The sequence below is a fragment of the Homarus americanus genome, unplaced genomic scaffold (genome assembly GCF_018991925.1).
Source record: "Homarus americanus isolate GMGI-L3 unplaced genomic scaffold, GMGI_Hamer_2.0 scaffold47947, whole genome shotgun sequence".
NCBI lineage: Eukaryota > Metazoa > Arthropoda > Malacostraca > Decapoda > Nephropidae > Homarus > Homarus americanus.
In genome coordinates, this window is record NW_024754190.1 from 1 (window position 1) to 19065 (window position 19065).

General features: G+C 46.1%; 1 protein-coding gene across 1 annotated transcript in view; it reads right to left on the minus strand.

The window, feature by feature from the left end:
- Positions 1 to 8279: 8279 nt before the first annotated feature.
- Positions 8280 to 19065, minus strand: part of LOC121855712 (protein groucho-like) — a 91767-nt gene continuing 80981 nt past the window's right edge. Inside the window, exons 17-18 of the mRNA XM_042350803.1 lie at positions 12917 to 13540; positions 8280 to 12576 (exon numbers count right to left, since the gene is read on the minus strand). Coding sequence (XP_042206737.1) covers positions 12469 to 12576; positions 12917 to 13540 — 732 coding nt within the window. The 3' untranslated portion in view covers positions 8280 to 12468. The remainder of the gene's footprint in view (positions 12577 to 12916; positions 13541 to 19065) is intronic.

A 19065-nucleotide genomic window follows, 5' to 3' on the forward strand; every position in this document is an offset into this window, starting at 1 on the left:
AAGGGCACTCTCACACACAGGTATAAGTGTGGCACTCCACACACAGGTGGCAGTATAAGTGTGGCACTTCTACACAGGTATAAGCGTGGCACTTCTACACAGGTAAAGGGTGAGCCTACACAGGTATAAGTGTGAACTCTACAGGTATAAGCGTGGCACTTCACACAGGTATAAAGGTGGCACTCCACACACAGGTATAAGCGTGGCACTTCCACACACAGGTAAGGTGGCACCTCTACACAGGTATAAGGTGGCACTTCACACACAGTGTCAAGTGTGGCACTTACACACAGGTATAAGCGTGGCACTCTACACACAGTAGAAGTGGCACTTACACACAGGTATGCGTGGCACTCTACACACAGAGCAAGTGTAATTCACACACAGTACAAGTGTGGCACTCTCACACACAGGTATAAGCGTGGCACTCTACACACAGGTATAAGGTGCACTCCACACACAGGTATAAGTGTACTACACAGTATAAGCGTGGCACTTCACACACAGGTATAAGGTGTGGCACTTACACACAGGTATAAGCGTGGCACTCTACACACAGGTATAAGCGTGGCACTTCAACAGGTATAAGGCACTCTACACACAGGTATAAGGGGCACTTTCACACAGGCATAAGGTGGCACTCTACACACAGGTATAGGTGGCACTCACACACAGGTAAGTGGCACACACACAGGTATAAGGGGGCACACACACAGGTATAAGCGTGGCACTCCACACACAGGAAAGGGTGGCACACACACAGGTATATGTGGCACTTCCACACACAGGTATAAGGCACTCCACACACAGTATAAGCGTGGCACTCACACACAGGTATAAGGTGGCACCACACACAGGTATAAGCGTGGCACTCACACACAGGTATAAGGTGGCACTCTACACACAGGTATAAGGTGGCACTCTACACAGGTATAAGTGGCACACAGTATAAGTGTGGCACTCACACCTGGCATAGGTGCGTGGCACTCTACACACAGTGGCAACAGGTATAAGCGTGGCACTCCACACACAGGTATAAGGTGGCACTCTACACACAGGTTAAGTGTGGCACTCTCACACAGGTATAAGCGTGGCACTCACACACAGGTATAAGGTGCACTCTACACACAGGTAAAGCGTGGCACTTCACACAGGTATAAGCGTGGCACCCCACACAGGTATAAGGTGGCACTTCACACACAGGTATAAGCGGCATTCACAGTATAAGCGTGGCACTCCAACACAGGTATAAGCGCACCTCACACACAGGTATAAGGCGTGGAACTCCACACACAGGTATAAGCGTGGCACCTCCTACACACAGGTGAAGGTAACTCCACACACAGGTAAAGGTGGACTCTACACACAGGTACAAGGTGGCACACACAATGCATTCACACACAGGTATAGTAAGGTGGCACTCTACACACAGGTATAAGCGGAATTTCACACAGGTATAAGCGTGGCACTTCACACAGTAAAGGGGCACCCCACACACAGGTATAAGCGTGGCACTACACAGGTATAAGGTGGCACACACACAGTATAAGCGTGGCACTACACACAGGTATGCGTGGCACACACAGGTATAAGCGTGGCACTTCACACACAGGTATAAGCGTGGCACTCCACACACAGGTATAAGCGTGGCACTCTCACACAGGTATGTGGCACTCACATCTCCACACAGGTATAAGCGTGGCCTCACACACAGGTATAAGCGTGCACCCACACACAGGGCAAGCGTGGCACCACACACATACAGCGTGGCACCCACACACAGAGGTAGCGTGGCACTCTACACGGTATAAGCGTGGCACTCCACACACACAGGTATAAGCGTGGCACTTACACACAGGTATAAGGTGGCACTTCACACACGTAAAGGGTAGCAACACCAGGTTGGTGGCACTTCACACACAGGTAAAGTGCGGGCCTCACACAGGTATAAGCGTGGCACCTACACACAGGTATAATGTGCACTCTCCACCAGGTACGCGTGGCACTCAACACAGGTATAAGCGTGGCACTCTCCAACAGGTATGAGTGTGGCACTCTAACACAGGTATAAGCGTGGCACTCCACACAGTATAAGCGTGGCCCCACACAACAAGCGTGGCACTTACACACAGGTAGCACGCGTGGCACTCTACACACAGGTATAAGCGTGGCACTCTACACACAGGTATAAGGTGGCACTTCACACACAGGTACAAGCGTGGCACTTCACACAGGTATAAGCGTGGCACTCTACACACAGGTATAAGGTGGCACTCTACACACAGGTATAAGCGTGGCACTTACACACAGGTATAAGCGTGGCACTCTACACAGGTATAAGCGTGGCACTCTACACACAGGTATAAGGTGGCACTCCACACACAGGTACAAGCGTGGCACTCTCACATGTGTATAAGCGTGGCACACACAGGTATAAGGTGGCACTCTACACACAGGTATAAGGCACTCTACACACAGGTATAAGCGTGGCACTCTACACACAGGTATAAGTGGCAATTCTACACACAGGTATAAGGTGCACTCTACACACAGGTATAAGCGTGGCACTCTACACAGGTATAAGCGTGGCACTTACACACAGGTATAAGGTGGCACTCCACACACAGGTATAAGCGTGGCACACACACAGGTATAAGCGTGGCACTCTCACACACAGGTATAAGCGTGGCACTCTCACACACAGTATAAGGTGGCACTCTACACACAGGTATAAGCGTGGCACTCTACACACAGGTATAAGCGTGGCACTTCACACAGGTATAAGCGTGGCACTTACACACAGGTATAAGTGTGGCACTCTACACACAGGTATAAGCGTGGCACTCTACACACAGGTATAAGCGTGGCACTCTACACACAGGTATAAGCGTGGCACTCTACACACAGGTATAAGCGTGGCACTCTACACACAGGTATAAGCGTGGCACTCTACACACAGGTATAAGCGTGGCACTCCACAGGTATAAGCGTGGCACTCTACACAGGTATAAGCGTGGCACTTACACACAGGTATACGTGGCACTCTACACACAGTATAAGGTGGCACTCCACACACAGGTATACGTGGCACCTACACACAGGTATAAGGTGGCACTTACACACAGGTATAAGGCACTCTCTACACACAGGTATAAGGCACTCTCACACACAGGTATAAGGTGGCACTCTACACACAGGTATAAGGTGGCACTTACACACAGGTATAAGGTGGCACTCTACACACGGGTATAAGCGTGGCACTCACACACAGGTATAAGCGTGGCACTCACACACGGGTATACGTGGCACTCCACACACAGGTATAAGGTGGCACTCTACACACAGGTATAAGCGTGGCACTCTACACACAGGTAGTACAGCACTTTGGTTGTGAGCGTGGAGGTGTGCCAACGGTCAGCTGATGTTGTTCACGTGTGTATTTTTGACCAGCAACTCCGACAAAGAAATGTTAAAAGTCAAGAGTACAGACGGACGACACTGCAACTATTTCACATTTCTAGCGACACGAAAGTCAAGACCCGTGTGTATTCTCAGCGGGACACACACACACACACACACACACGTCACCTGTTGAGAAATATAATTGTTAACACCGACTGAGGCCGTGTGTGTGTGTGTGTGTGTGTGTGTGTGTGTGTGTGTGTGTGTGTGTGTGTGTGTGTGTGTGTGTTAAAGTGGTTGAATCATCATTATTTACTATAGGATCGACTCGTTGCTTTGCTGTTGTGAGTAATACTTATTATTATTATCTAAATAGTGTGATGGTGAGGTACAGGTGTGTGGTGGTGAGGTACAGGTGTGTGGTGGTGAGGTACAGGTGTGTGGTGGTGAGGTACAGGTGTGGTGGAGGTGTGTGGTGGTATGGTGTGATGGTGAGGTACAGGTGTGTGGTGGTGAGGAGGTACAGGTGTGTGGTGGTGGTGAGGTACAGGTGTGTGGTATTATGTCCAAAAGTTAACAAAACCTGTATCACTACATCCACTACACAGTCACCACCACCACCAGTACCACCTCCGCTACCAACACTACCAACACCCGCCCGCCTGCCTGCCTGACCAGATGTCTATCACAGCACCTTCCTCCCTCTTGCCACCCACCCCACACCTTCCTCTCTTCTGCCACCCACCCTACACCTTCCTCTCTTCTGCCACCCACCCCACACCTTCCTCTCTTCTGCCACCCACCCCACACTACCCTCTCTTCTGCCACCCACCCCACACCACCCTCTCTTCTGCCACACCACCCTCCCCACCTGCCACTCCGCGAACCAACACTGCCTCGCCGTAATCATGTTCCCCGAGATACGATATCATAACGAACGCGTTTTTGCCATTATAAATACCGTAAGGCTGCCAGGCGAAGCTTTACCTACAGACTACCGGAGTAACCTGACCAACATTTAACTAACACCGTGATAGTGCCCTGGTAGGTGAGAGGGAGGGTGAGGGTTGAGAGGGAGGAGGGGTAGGGGACTGTTTTAACTCACCTTGTCGAGTCCATTAACACCGCCTTGGTATTATATTTGTTGAACACAGGAGACTCGGCTCACCATTAAACCAAGTTGAGTTTTTCTTGATACTTGTTAAACCTGTATTAAAGTTTGGCCGCTTGTGAGCCCCCAGAGAGTGTGGCGGAGAATCTCTCTCTCTCTCTCTCTCTCTCTCTCTCTCTCTCTCTCTCTCTCTCTGCCCGCTGTTAACACCTGTTGCATCTGTCACACCTGCTACATCTGTCATACCTACTACACCTATCACATCTACCACACCTATCATACCTATTACACCTGCCACAGTTGCTACACCTGCCTCACCCTACCACACCTGTTATATCAATTACACCTGCCGTATCTGCCATACCTGCCTTACCTGTCACACCTGCTTCACCTGTTCTCACCTCACCTGTCATCAGTCGACATTCCAACAGCCGCCTCCTCACACTCTTGTTAACACGTATAACATTCTGAAGTGATCACCACACACTGTCTGGGTCGTGTACTGGTGGTCGTGTACTGGGGGTCGTGTACTGGTGGTCGTGTACTGGTGGTCGTGTACTGGGGGTCGTGTACTGGTGGTCGTGTACTGGGGGTCGTGTACTGGTGGTCGTGTACTGGTGGTCGTGTACTGGTGGTCGTGTACTGGGGGTCGTGTACTGGTGGTCGTGTACAGTAACCTGGTTATCTAAAGATTCGTAAGTTGAATTTTATAATCAAATGTTCGTAAGTCGAGTTTATTCATGCTTAAGAGGTTCATAAGTCGAATCAAATCATGCATTCTCAAATGTTCATAAGTCGAATCGAATCCTACTCAAAGGCACCTCAGCCTAATTTAATCATAATTAGAGGATCGTAAATCGCATCCATCATACTTAAATGTTCGTATGTCGAGTTTAAACCCTTAATTGTAGTCTGGACGAGTCACTAATTAACTCTCATCAAGTTAGGCAAAAACCTGACCTGACCTAACCTAACCAGACCTAACCTAAACTAACCCAACTCAACCTAATCTTAAGGAAAAATATACTATGGGCCTAATCTAAAGGTAATCCAATTTAATAATCAACTAATGTAAGGTAACTATTTGATATCCCAGACATATAACTCCTTAAAACAGACATACTGAAGACTCCAGACATATAACTCCTTAACTTGACTTAAATATTTAAATAAACTCGTAAAAACACAATATATTCTGTTTAATTAGACATATCTTTTAACAATATGATAAAGAGTAAACACAACCCTTTTTTGTTTGGTTTTAATACTCGTAAAACATTATGGCTTAATTAGACATTTCATTTTCAAAGTCTTTTAGAAAATATTATGGCTTAATTAATATTTTTATTTGGTATCTAAAATTAAACTATTAAATTATTTTTTTATTATTATTTTTATTTATATATTTTTATCTTAATCTTGTAAAAATTATTGTTAGTTATTATATATATATTTTTACGGCTATCAGTAAAAATATGGTGAGTGATGTTTAAATGTTGGAAAATATGGTGAGTGATGTTTAAATGTTGGAAAAATATGGTGAGTGATGTTTAAATGTTGGAAAATATGGTGAGTGATGTTTAAATGTTGGAAAATATGGTGAGTGATGTTTAAATGTTGGAAAAATATGGTGAGTGATGTTTAAATGTTGAAAAATATGGTGAGTGATGTTTAAATGTTGGAAAAATATGGTGAGTGATGTTTAAATGTTGGAAAAATATGGTGAGTGATGTTTAAATGTTGAAAAATATGGTGAGTGATGTTTAAATGTTGGAAAAATATGGTGAGTGATGTTTAAATGTTGGAAAAATATGGTGAGTGATATTTAAATGTTGGAAAATATGGTGAGTGATGTTTAAATGTTGGAAAATATGTTGATAAAAAAGAGTTTTTTTTAAGTGGGGATTAATTTGCATACAGTATGTGTCGGGTGTTGTGTTAAATGATTGTGTTTGTTTGTTTGTTGTTGTTGTTTATTGGCTGTGTTTGTTTGTTTGGGCGTGTTGGTGGTTTTTGTTTGTGTTCTTGTTTGTCACTCCTTTTTGTTTGTTTACATCTGTTACTGTGTTTGTTTGTTTGTTTGTTTGTGTTCTCTTATTCGCTTGGATCTTACACTGTTTGTTTGTTTGTGTGGCTTAATTATTGTTTGTGTTACTCACCTTCAGGTCAACATATACCTTAATACACAAACACACACAAACACTTAATTAATTCAGGGTTATAGTACGTAGTTTTAAGCGTCATAATACCAGTTTCCTTCTCTTCATTGTAAACCGGATATAAGCCTTTGTAAATTTGTAAAAAAAAATAAAGTGTCCAGTTATTGGTCTGTAAATTTGTGTGTAAATATTTTCAAAACGATAAATCTTTGTAAATGAGTAAAAAATAGTTTGTAAATTTGTCATTGTAAGTCTGTAAAAGTCATAATTGTTTTTTCTTAATAAGTCTTTGTAATTGTGTAAATTAGTCTTGTAAGTCTTTTTAAATCAGCCTTCCAGGTAATAAGTTTTTGTAAATCTGTAAATTATTCTTGTAAATATTAAGACTGTAAATCTTCTAAGTCTCTACTAAAACTGTTGCTTATTAGACTTTAAGTCAAACTATTAGACTTTCTTCTATAATCCTCATATATTTCATTATACACTCCTATAATTTTCTCTATTATGCTTCCATGTTAATATAATTCTTATCATTGTATTCTTAATTATTCTCCCTCTTCTATAATTCTCTATACTTTATCTTCCAACTTCTATAATGCTTCCACCTATATAATCCTTGTCATCATACTAATAAGGTCTTATATCTTATTAATTCATTATACTCTAATTTTCTTTTATCTTCTATTATACTTTGAGTTTTATAATTTAACGTAGTCTATCATTCATTATACTCTAAATGTTATATGCGTCTCTAGTTCATTATATCATTATACCTAGATTAGCTCTTATACTGTCTCTTAGTCTTTATGTAATGTATTCCATCTATCTTATTCCTTGTTTTTCACTCCTGTTAGTCTTTCATTATTCTGTATTTATTCTGTTCTCATTATTCTTTCATCTCTTTTTTCTTCTTTGTAATTATGTTTATTTTTTATATTTATTTGCAACTTCATCATCATTTGCAACATCAGTAATCATCATCATCATCATTTGCAACATCAGTAATCATCATTATCATTTTCAACATCATTTGCAACAACAGTAATCATCATTATAATTTACAACTAGTTTTTTCATAAAGCTTCATTTGCATCTATTGTATATTAATGTATTTGCAACATTTTTTTTTTATTCTCGTGGAACAACAATTCATTTCATTACCTTTGCAACAATTGTTATTCGTATCACTGTAATTTGCAACGGCAGGGTTTATTTTTATCATATTTCATCAATAATGTATTTTGTAACTGTAGTCGTTGTCACACTCATCGTAATGCATTTGTAATGTGAGTAGTTTTATTTTATATTCACCCCGGCATAAAGTCCCTGTTCACCTGTAATTAAATAGTCTACCTGTAGTTTTTATATCTACATAGTTAACTACTTTGTTCAACTAAAAGTAAATGTTGGAAGTAGATGCAATTTACTCAAAAGTGGAACAAGATATATTAACAATGTAGGTATAACAAGTACAGGTGTTTTATATTGTTCATTTACAGGTGTACACAGGTGTTGTATACTGTTTATTACAGGTGCACACTGTGACTTTTTATGACCACTCTATATACTAAAACAATAAACACGGGGGTTAATAAAATACTATACAGTCTGTATTGCACATAAACACTTTATTGAAATTCAGAATAATGGCACACACTGAATAAGATGAATAACTTTCTCTACATGAACCATTTTTATTTAGTTTTTTTTATACATTCTGCGTAGCGGCGGGTGTACAGCTCTCCGTGAGTCACCTTTGTCTTGGGCACTGGCGAGAGGGGGCGGGAGGGGGGTTTAAGTCGCTGGCGAGGGGGGGGGACTTAGTAAGGTACCGATATAGTAGGGTAAGGGGGTTAATGAGTCCCCTTTTTTAAGTCACCGGCCTGGTTGGTGGTCTTGGGGACTAGGTAAGGGACTAGGTAAGGGGTGGTAAGTGTCCCCTTTATTATGTCTCTTGTGGTGGTGACTGCTCTGACGTCACTGGCAAATGGGGACTCGGGGTTGGGGGGGGTTGGGTCTTGAGTCACAGGCGAGGTAATGGAAGGACTCTGGTGGTCTTGTGAGTCACCGCCAGGAGGTCTGAAGTCACCGGCAGGGAGGAGGGAGATGGGGACTTATGAGGTCCTTCAGTTACCGATAATAGTAGTCCTACAGTCTTCAAGAAAAAAAAAAGTCCTTCGTAATGAGGTAATGACCACAGTCCTACCATCCTCTACCATCACCTGAAGGATCCTACATCCCTCCCGAGCATTAGGTCCTTCAGTAGGTCCTCAACACCCACCACCTCCTTCATTAGTCATACAGATATTTATGTCAAAGTTGGAGACAATATTTGAGTAAGCCGTCGAACCAATGCTCCCGGTGTCGTGGAGACTCAACAAAACACTCACAATACCGACCTTTTAACAGCGATTCAATTCATCTCTCTGTATAAAACTGTCCAACACAAAGACTGCAAAATGTATCCCTGTTGGTGAACTATATAATGGGTGAAGTTGTTGCCAGATAAAAGTCTTGAGAAACATAACACAACTTCATTTGTTTTTGGTGGGGAATTTGTGTTGCTTGAGACATGAGACTAGTGTTGTTTAGTATTCGTCTCTGTGTTGTATTGTTAATTAATGATGTTAAATTATATATATAGACCTGTTGTGTTAAGATTCATTGTTATCGTCTGTGCTGGTAAAACGGTTTGTTCTTTAGTTGAAATTACCTCAAAGGTCTTTTATTAACACCACCTGACTCAACACCCTGTGGCTTCTGTCCTGGGATTTATGTACCATCACAGTGTAGGTAGGAGTGGCACAGTGTAGGTAGGAGGTGTACCAGTGTAGGCGAGAGGAGAGGTACAGTGTAGGTGGGAGAAGTAGCACAGTGTAGGTGAGAGGAGAGGCACAGTGTAGGTGGGAGGTGTACCACAGTGTAGGTGGGAGGAGAGGCACAGTGTAGGTGGGAGGTGTACCACAGTGTAGGTGGGAGGAGAGGCACAGTGTAGGTGGGAGGAGAGGCACAGTGTAGGTGGGAGGTGTACCACAGTGTAGGTGGGAGGAGAGGCACAGTGTAGGTGGGAGGAGTGCCAAAGTAACACACCATAATGTCCTGGCACTCTTGCTACATACAACAGTGGCAGAGAGAGAGAGAGAGAGAGAGAGAGAGAGAGAGAGAGAGAGAGAGGGTGTGTTGTTGTTTCTCAAGCCTTTAATCTGGTGTGTACAGTAGTCCGATTTCTGCAACATTTACTGAAAGTGACCAACATACCAGGAGACAGTAAAGGCCTCTGAAGCTCTGCAAGGTAGACACCGTGAAGAATAATTACTTCTCTGTAGTAATTGGTTTCCCTCTGAACTACAAGTGATGGAGTGTTTGGCTTAGTACACCACGTAGTTAACCAGCACCCAGTAAATGTTTTAGAATTCTAACTTAAAACCTCTGAGGGGGGGGGGGTGAGTGAGTTACATGGTGGAGTCCTGGTTGATTACTCAGCTAGTCAGTTTTAGCGCGAGTCCTCACCTACACCTTTTCATTATAATCTACATAATGTAACATTTTTCTCTTAATGAACTGCATACCAAATGTGTGAATGAATGAATAAAATAGTAGTCTGAAAAATGGAGAGTTGAAGTATTTTTTTTATATATACAGAACCAGACGGGTAATGCTTGCAGGCCCCCCGCCAACCTCTCCTAGTGTGTGAGTTTGGAACCTTTTGGAACCCCGGCGGTCACACTGGGGGGGAGGAGGGGGGGGTCTAGTACACAGTAGGGGCGTCGTCTACCTCCTCCTCCCCCCCCAGTACACAGGAGGCTCCACCCCAGTACTGGCTGCCCCCCGCCCCCTCTTCAGTACCCCCCTAGTGGTCTCGCCTCTTCAGTCCACGTCATCAAACTACGCGAGAATTATTACTTTATAAACTTTATCACAGTCGCAACAAAGCAATCGTCAACGATCCTTTATTAAAAACTAAACCAACGTGTCACACAGTCCCACATATAATATTTCTTTATCAAAAATTTATAAATAAATTTTCAAGAAAAAAAAAAAACTTTTTTTTTTTACATTTTCTCTCCTCACATCAAGTAGTGGACAGTATGAGACGAGGTACTAGTCAGGCCCCGTCCACCAAACTGTCTCACACGACCCTAATAATTTGGTTTTTTTGTTCTATGCTAGAATAAAGAAATACATACATCAGACTTGACCCCACCTCCTATCGTCTCGTTATGAACACGCACCCAGTTATTGTACTCAGGGTGGTGAGGACCCCACTGAATATTACCCCCTAATAAACAAGACAGTGTGGTAAAGACAGAATACAGGTCCTGATCAACACACACACACACACACACACATCACCAGGTTGTTGTCTGGTTACAAATACTTCGTCCAGTTGTTTCAGTCATGTGTCTTACGGTTCAAATTTTGTAAAAAAAAATTTTCTTTTCTGTAAATTTCACTTTTTTTTTTCTCGTCATTTCATTATTAACTTGTTCACTCTTCACAACACACTAAGCAATGGTGTATGACATTGTTCTCACAATTCGTAATAATTGTATGGTTCATTTCCATTGCCACAGCGTCCACAATGTATCCAATAAATCCACTTCTTTGCCAATATTATATCCACTCCATAACTCACAGACACTTCCACTGTAAACTGTTCACAACCAACACAATCCAAAGTGTTTCTTCAACTCAGCCTTCACTCAACACTGTGTGGCTATGGCAAAAAATAACATTAATATGCAGATTGTCTTTTGTTCTTCATAAACTACAACATAAAACAGTTATGATCTTGTACTATATATCACTGCCACTACCAGCACCACACACACACACACACCTCACCACAGTTCGCCTCTGCTTAACATTCCCTGTACAGTACCTGCCATGTTCCTCCTCCCTCTCTCTGTCTCCTCCTACAACACTGTGTCCTTAACCCACACACTAACATAACCAATCAGTCTTCTTCTTCTTCTTCTTCTTCTTCTTCTTCTTCTTCTGTCCCGTTTATTCTTTTACTGTGATGTAACAAATGTGGTCTTGGCGACGAGTCATCAGAACATCCACCTCAGTTATGTACACGTGTAATGTAATGTTTACACTGTATGGCAGAGAGATTGTGTTGGCGTCTTGGTTGTCGATTTTATCTTTTTTTAATGTTGCATCAGTAAGGGGCGGGTCGGGGCGGGGCGGGGGCGGGGCGGGGGCGGGGGGTGGGTGTGTCTCTGCTCGTATTAACCTCAACATCTGTGAGGAATCAGATAGTTTACCCGGCAAGACTCTGAGGAGGCTCGGGGTTAAGATCCTCGTGTGTCCGGGAGTTTGGAAAATCGTCAAAGTATTAGATGTTTGAGCGGCGGTGTAGAGTAGGTGAGTCTCCAGGTGAGTGAGTGATCGGGTGAAGGTCACAGGTTGAACGAACATGAGGCAGGGGGTCACCTCAGTCTTGGGGTGAACGACGGAGCCGATCTCGTTCACTGGTGTTCATAAAGACGCCATTATTCAATATATAATGTATAATATTTAATTTTTTTTAAACTATATTGAACTTGGCCAAGTACGAGTACGTTTGAGACGGCGAAGCTGTAAAAGATCTCGTAGCTAATCACTTGTCTGCTGTTGACTCTTCAGCGATGACTTAGCACGACAGAAAACCTAATTAAAGCTTGGAAAGATGACAGGTTACCCAAGAGCTCTCAAGGTCTTTCATTGGAACATCGGCTCAAGAGCTTGTGATCAAACTGACGAGGTTGACTTTGTGTGGGGGGTGATACTTGTCTCGTGAAGTTGTGGGGTTTAGTAGATGACCTCGTAGACGGTAGCCTTCTTGTCCCCTGAACCCGTCACGATGTACTTGTCGTCGGCAGAGATGTCACAGCTCAGCACCGACGACGACTCCTTCGACTGTTGGGAAGAAGACCACATGTGTTATGGTGTGTTACGTGTGTTACCTTACTGTGTTACGTGTGTTACCTTACTGTGTTACTGTGTTACGTGTGTTACCTGTGTTACCTTGCTGTGTTACCTGTGTTACCTTACTGTGTTACTTGTGTTACCGTACTGTGTTACTTGGACAATTAAGTGTTTATTGACTAGAAAGAAATCAAATACAGTGAATGTCTACGTCGAGAAGCATTTATTTATTAATATTAATGTGGAATAATAATGTAATTCACTAAGTGTCCCCTAGAATATTACTACAACGTAATGTCGTCACAACAGAGGTAATAACAGGGGAACTTACCTGGAAGATGGAGGCGCCGTAAGGTGTGCGCCAGGCGTTGAGCAAGTTGTCCTTGCCAGTAGACACGAACCACTTGCCAGCTGAGGCAAACTTGAGGGAGAGAACACAAGACTCGTGCAGGTGGAGCTGATACTTGTCTGGTTTGTTGACGTGCAGAACTTCCACGTTGGAGCTCTCCATACCCACGGCGAGCCACTCCCCGGTGGGGCAGTAACCCAGCGAGAAGATCTGACTCGTGAAGTCGTGTTGCTGCAGCTGACGACCCTCGCGTAGGTCCCATGACCTGACGGTGTTGTCGAGGCCGCCCGTCCACAACTTGGTGCCGTCGGGAGAGATGTCGATGCAGGAGGCGCCGTCGGTGTGTCCCTGGAACTGTCGCACCAGAGTCTGGTTGTGCAGGTCCCACACGGCAATGTTGCCATCACTGCAACAGCTGAAGCACACCTTTGAGTCCGGGCTTATGGCTAGGGCGTAACACGCTGGCGCCGCCGAAGTGAGTTCAGCCTTAATTCTGGGCGTGGGCGTGGCCAGGTCCCAGATGCTGAGGGTAGACGCCTCCCCGCCCACCAGGAGAGTCCGGCCATCGGGCAACAGCTTCACTGACCGGATGTAACTGTCACGTTGCTGCAAGAGACACAAGAAGGTATTAATATGGTAATGAGTTGTATCACATCAACGAGCAGTCTCTCTCTCTCTCTCACTAAGTCTCCTCACGCGGGTGATGAACAAGGCCCCAACAGGCCAATCTCGTGGTAAAACCAGGACGAGTTTGCCCAGCGGTGCCTCATCAGCCATTCACTGGCCGGCCCCATATGTACCCGACCCGGCCATCAGTCCAAATTGCAATAATCCCATCGGTGAGGCGGCCCGTGTCTAGGCGGGGGCGGCCAGCTACTGAATACTAATGTCCGCCACCTACCTCCTGCCGCTGCCGCCACCACCACCACCTACCTCCTGCCGCTGCCACCACCACTACTTACCTCGTGCCGCTGCCACCACCACTACCACCACCTTCCTCCTGCCGCTGCCACCACCACCACCACCACCACGACCACCACCTTCCTCCTGCCGCTGCCACCACCACTACTTACCTCCTGCCGCTGCCACCACCACTACCACCACCTTCCTCCTGCCGCTGCCACCACCACCACCTTCCTCCTGCCGCTGCCACCACCACCAGCTTCCTCCGCCGCTGCCACCACCACCACTTACCTCGTGCCGCTGCCACCACCACCACCTTCCTCCTGCCACCACCACCCCAGACGTGAGTGATGGTGGTGGTGGCAGAGAACAATAGTAGTAAATGATAAAAAAGAGACGAAAAAAATGTTGTGGGAGGAAGAGAATAGAGAGAGGAGGAGAAGAAAGGGAAGGAGGGGGAGCAGAAGGAAGGGGAGGAGGAGGGGGAGGGGAAGAAGTAGCAGAATGTGGAGAAGAAGAAAGAGGAAACATCATCTTCTCCATCTCCTTTTTCTTCTTCTTTCTTTTCCTCTTCCCTCCTCCTCTTCTTCTCTATATCTCCCACCAACACAATCCTCCCATTCTTCCTATGTTTCTCCACCTCCCTTTTCTCTTCCTCCTCCTCAGTGGTGGCAACAGCTGATGGAGGGTATATATGAGGGTGAGGGGGGGGAGAGAGGGGGGAGGAAGGGGGTGTTATGAAGACCCCACAAGTGCTGTTCCCTAACTTATGGTTCCCTGGGGGGCTTTCTCTCTTCTCCCTCACCTCCGCCACTCCCTCCCTCTCTCTCTCTTCCTCACCTCCCTACCACCAGTTTCTCTCACACCCTACCACCACTCTGCCTCTCTCTCTCTCTCTCTCTTATATCCCTCCTCTTTCATTCCTTTCCTCCTCCCTCTCTTCCTCACATCACCTCTCCTCTTCCCCATCCCTCCTTTTCCACCTCCCCCTTTCCTTCTTACCTCTTCCATCTCTCCCTTTCCTTCCCGCCTCTTCCTCACCCCTCCTCTTCCATCTCTCCCTTTCCTTCCTGCCTCTTCCTCACCCTCCTCTTCCATCTCTCCCTTTCCTTCCCGCCTCTTCCTCACCCCTCCTCTTCCACCTCTCCCTTTCCTTCCCTCCTCCTACACGGGCCCTCTCTGGCAGGTCACATCTGGCTTGGTTTAACAAACTTGCCGGGAAACTTTGATCGGGTCACATTTTCTTGTTTACCGAAGTTTTATATGTGAGGCGGTGTGTGTAGGACCCGACGTGCTGGCCTCCTCCTGGGTTCTGTTCGTGTGTGTGTTTTGGGTCGGGTTCTGTCGGGTTCTGGTGTAGTGTGTCGGGTTCTGGTGTAGTGTGTTGGGTTCTGTCGGGTTCTGGTGTAGTGTGTTGGGTTCTGGTCGGGTTCTGTGTAGTGTGTTGGGTTCTGTCGGGTTCTGGTGTAGTGTGTTGGGCCTGGGTTCTGTGTAGTGTGTTGGGTCTGGTGTAGTGTCGGGTTCTGTGTAGTGTGTTGGGTTCTGTTGGGTTCTGTGTAGTGTGTTGGGTTCTGTCGGGTTCTGGTGTAGTGTTGGGGTCGGGTTCTGGTGTAGTGTGTTGGTTCTGTCGGGTTCTGGTGTAGTGTGTTGGGTTCTGTCGGGTTCTGGTGTAGTGTGTTGGGTTCTGTCGGGTTCTGTGTAGTGTGTTGGGTTCTGTAGGTTCTGTGGTGTAGTGTGTTGGTTTCTGGGTTCTGGTGTAGTGTGTTGGGTTCTGTCGGGTTCTGGTGTGTGGCTGAGGTAGTGAGTGTAACAGCCCTGTGTCAACAACCTCGTCGGGTCTACCTCACTTGTGGTAAGGAGTGTATGACGTCACAACAGCTCGTTAGCGCCACCACACTCGCTTGTTAAACAGGTTTGGTCAACACGCTCCACATACCTTGTGTTGACAGGTGTGGTAAATGTGTCACATGTGTGGGCGTGACTTGACGGGCTGCAGGTGTGTCAACATGACCACTTGAACCACACACACACACACACACGGAGGTTAGATGAGGGGAGAGAGGAGGGAGGAGGGAGGGAGAGAGAGGGAGGAGGGAGGAGGAGGAGGAGGAGAGGAGGAGGAGGAGGGAGAGGAGGGAGGGAGGAGGAGGAGGAAGAGGAGAGGAGGAGGGAGGAGGAGGAGGAGGAGAGAGGAGGAGGAGAGAGAGGAGGAGGAGAGAGAGAAGGAGAGAGGAGAGAGAAGGAGGAAGGGAGGGAGCGCCACTATGGAGACACTTCACCTCAGATACCCGCGCCATTTTCTGCTCTTCGCCACAATCTCGTCGAGTTTATGTTGTTGATAAAGTAACAACCATTCTCCTGGCTCCCTCCTTCCCTCCACTCCTCTCTACTCCTCCCTCCTTCCCCTCCACCTCCTCTTCCTCCCTCCTTCCTCCACTTTCCCTCCTCCCTTCCCTCCCTCCTTCCCTCCACTTCCTCCCACACCCCTTCCTCACCTCCCTCCCTCCCTAGCTTTCACCGTAGGAATGAAGGAAGGAATAAGGTGAGGGAGTTGGGGCAAGGAGGGAAGGGGAGGGAAGGGAAGGAAGGAGGGAGGGAGGAGGGAGGGAGGGAGGGAGGGAGGGAAGGGTGGGTGACTCTCTGGGGAGGGAGGGAGGAGGGGTGGGTGACTGGGAGGGAGGGAGGGAGGAAGGAGGGGAGGAGGAAAGGGTGGGTGACTTCTGGGAGGAGGAAGGGTGGGTGACTTTGGGAGGGAGGGAAGGAAGGAGGAGGAGGGAGGGAGGGAGGGTGGGTGACTTCTGGGAGGGGAGGAGGAGGAGTATGGCCTTTGGAAACCAGTGGGGGGGTGAAGCATAAGAAGAAATAAAGGAAGGAAGAGAGGAAATATAAAATAATAATAACCGTAATAGACATGATAAAGAGGGTCAATAAAGAGACCAGCACAAAGAGGATCGACCGGAAGAAGAGGGACGAACAAAGACCAAGAGGATCATTAACCCAGACAAAGAGAGTCGACCAGGAGAGGATCGACCAGGAGATGATCGTCGACCAGGACAAGAGGATCATCAACCCAGACAAAGAGAGTTGACCAAGACGATCGACCAGGAGAGGATCGACCAGAAGGAGAGGATCGTCGACCAGGACAAGAGGATCAACGTTGCTGTGGACATACAAAGACCTCTTAGAGTGTACCAGAAATTGTGACGCTGTAGTGGAGAAGAGAAGAGGAGAAGAAGAGGAGGAGAGGAGGAGGAGGAGGTGATGGTCAGACACTGCGGGTAGTACAACGAGAGAGAGAGAGAGAGTTACAAGGACTTTCATCTTATTGTTGTGTTTGGCTGTGAGGTGTTGTTGCTACCGGCCTCAATACCTTCACACTGAGGAAGATATAATCAGTGCTAAAGAACCTGTGTGTGTGTGTGTGTGTGTGTGTGTGTGTGTGTGTGTGTGGGGTGAAGGTCTGGGTGATTAATATGTATATTCAGTTGGGGGAGAAAAATCTTGGCAAATTATCTTACCTTTCACCTCCCTTTCTTTCTCCCCCCTCTCCTTCCCCCATCCCTCCTCCTTCTATTCTTCCTTTCCCTTCCCTTCCCCCATTCCTCTACAATTTTCTCCTTCCTCCTCTTACTCCCTATCCTTCTATCCACCCCCTCCCTCTCCACCCCCCCCACAGGTAAAGGCTGCCAAATGGCCCTCACTCAGGACACTAATTAAGGTACAAATTCTTTAGGCAGTTAATTATGTTAAATAGATTTAACTCTTCATTAAGGCTATATCTTTATCCTGACCCTGAAGAACACCACAAACACCTGGCTTGATGGGTCGACACACCTGGCTTGATGGGTCGACACACCTCGCTTGATGGGTCGACACACCTGGCTTGATGGGTCGACACACCTGGCTTGATGGGTCGACACACCTGGCTTGACTTGACGTGTTTAAGCCTGTTTACCTTTTATAACCCTCAATAAACATCTCACTGGCTCCACAACACATAATTAATGACTCACACACCTGACAATGTGAATATGTTTTATAAACCCGCCACACACACACACACACACACACACACACACACACGTCGGCGGTAAAACTAATATATTACTAACTAACAATTCATACCTGATATCAACACCTGAATCATTAGTACACCATCACCTGTCTTGTCATATAAATTTACAAAAGTAATTATTAATATTAAATTGTTGTATATAAACACCTGACTAATCAATTAAAAGATGCATCACACATTAACAGTAAACTTGGGAGAGTAAATTGCATATCCCCGGTGTGTGTGTGTGTGTGTGTGTGTGTGTGTGTGTGTGTGTGTGTGTGTGTGTGTGTGTGTGTGTGTGTGTGTGTGTGTGTGTGTTCGCAGTACTCCCAACGCAATACTGTACATCCCAGCCATTAATTCTGACAGGTGCACTGGGCAGGTACCGGGGTTAAATGTGTGTGTGTGGTGGTGGTGGTGGTCGAGCCTGGAGGTATGTTGCGGTATGTGGTGGTATGTTGAGGCCGTAGTATGTCATTATGTGGCTGGGATCCCACAGCTAAACAGTCCGTGGCTGTCAGGGTGGCATCTGGTGGTGGTAGTGGTGGTAGTGGTGGGATTTGGGTGGTTAGTGCAGGCTAGCTAATGTTATACTACCACTGCCAACACTGTAGCCTAGCCAACACTACACAAAGCCTACCAACATTCTCTCTCTCTCTCTCTCTCTCTGTGGCTTAGTGGCTTCCAGAACAAACAAGTGATGGAACACCGTATACTCCACAACTTTACCCTCCCACATCTCCCTCTCCCACATTCCCCCCCTCCTCCTTTCCCACAACCAAGACCATCACGGGTTGTTTTTTTTTCTTTGGAGGGATAAAAATATGTGGTGACCACTAGACTCTCCAGGACGCCACCTCACACTCACTGACCTCCTCCTCCTCCCTTTTCCTGGAAGTGTAGGGTGAAGAAGATCAGGGAGAAAAGTGGTAAGAGGAGGAGGAGAAGGAAGATGATGAGGGGGGAAGAGGAAGAAGATTAGAGAGGGGGGAGGAGATGAGAGGTGGGGAAGAGATGAGAGGTGGGGAAGAGAAGAGGAAGAGACAGTCAAGGGAGGAGGAGAAGGAGAGAGGTTTAAGGTTGAAGAGGAAGAAGAATAACGAAAATCGACAAAGAGGAGGAGGAAGAGGAAGGGAAGAATAACAAAAAACAGGGACGAGACAAATCATAA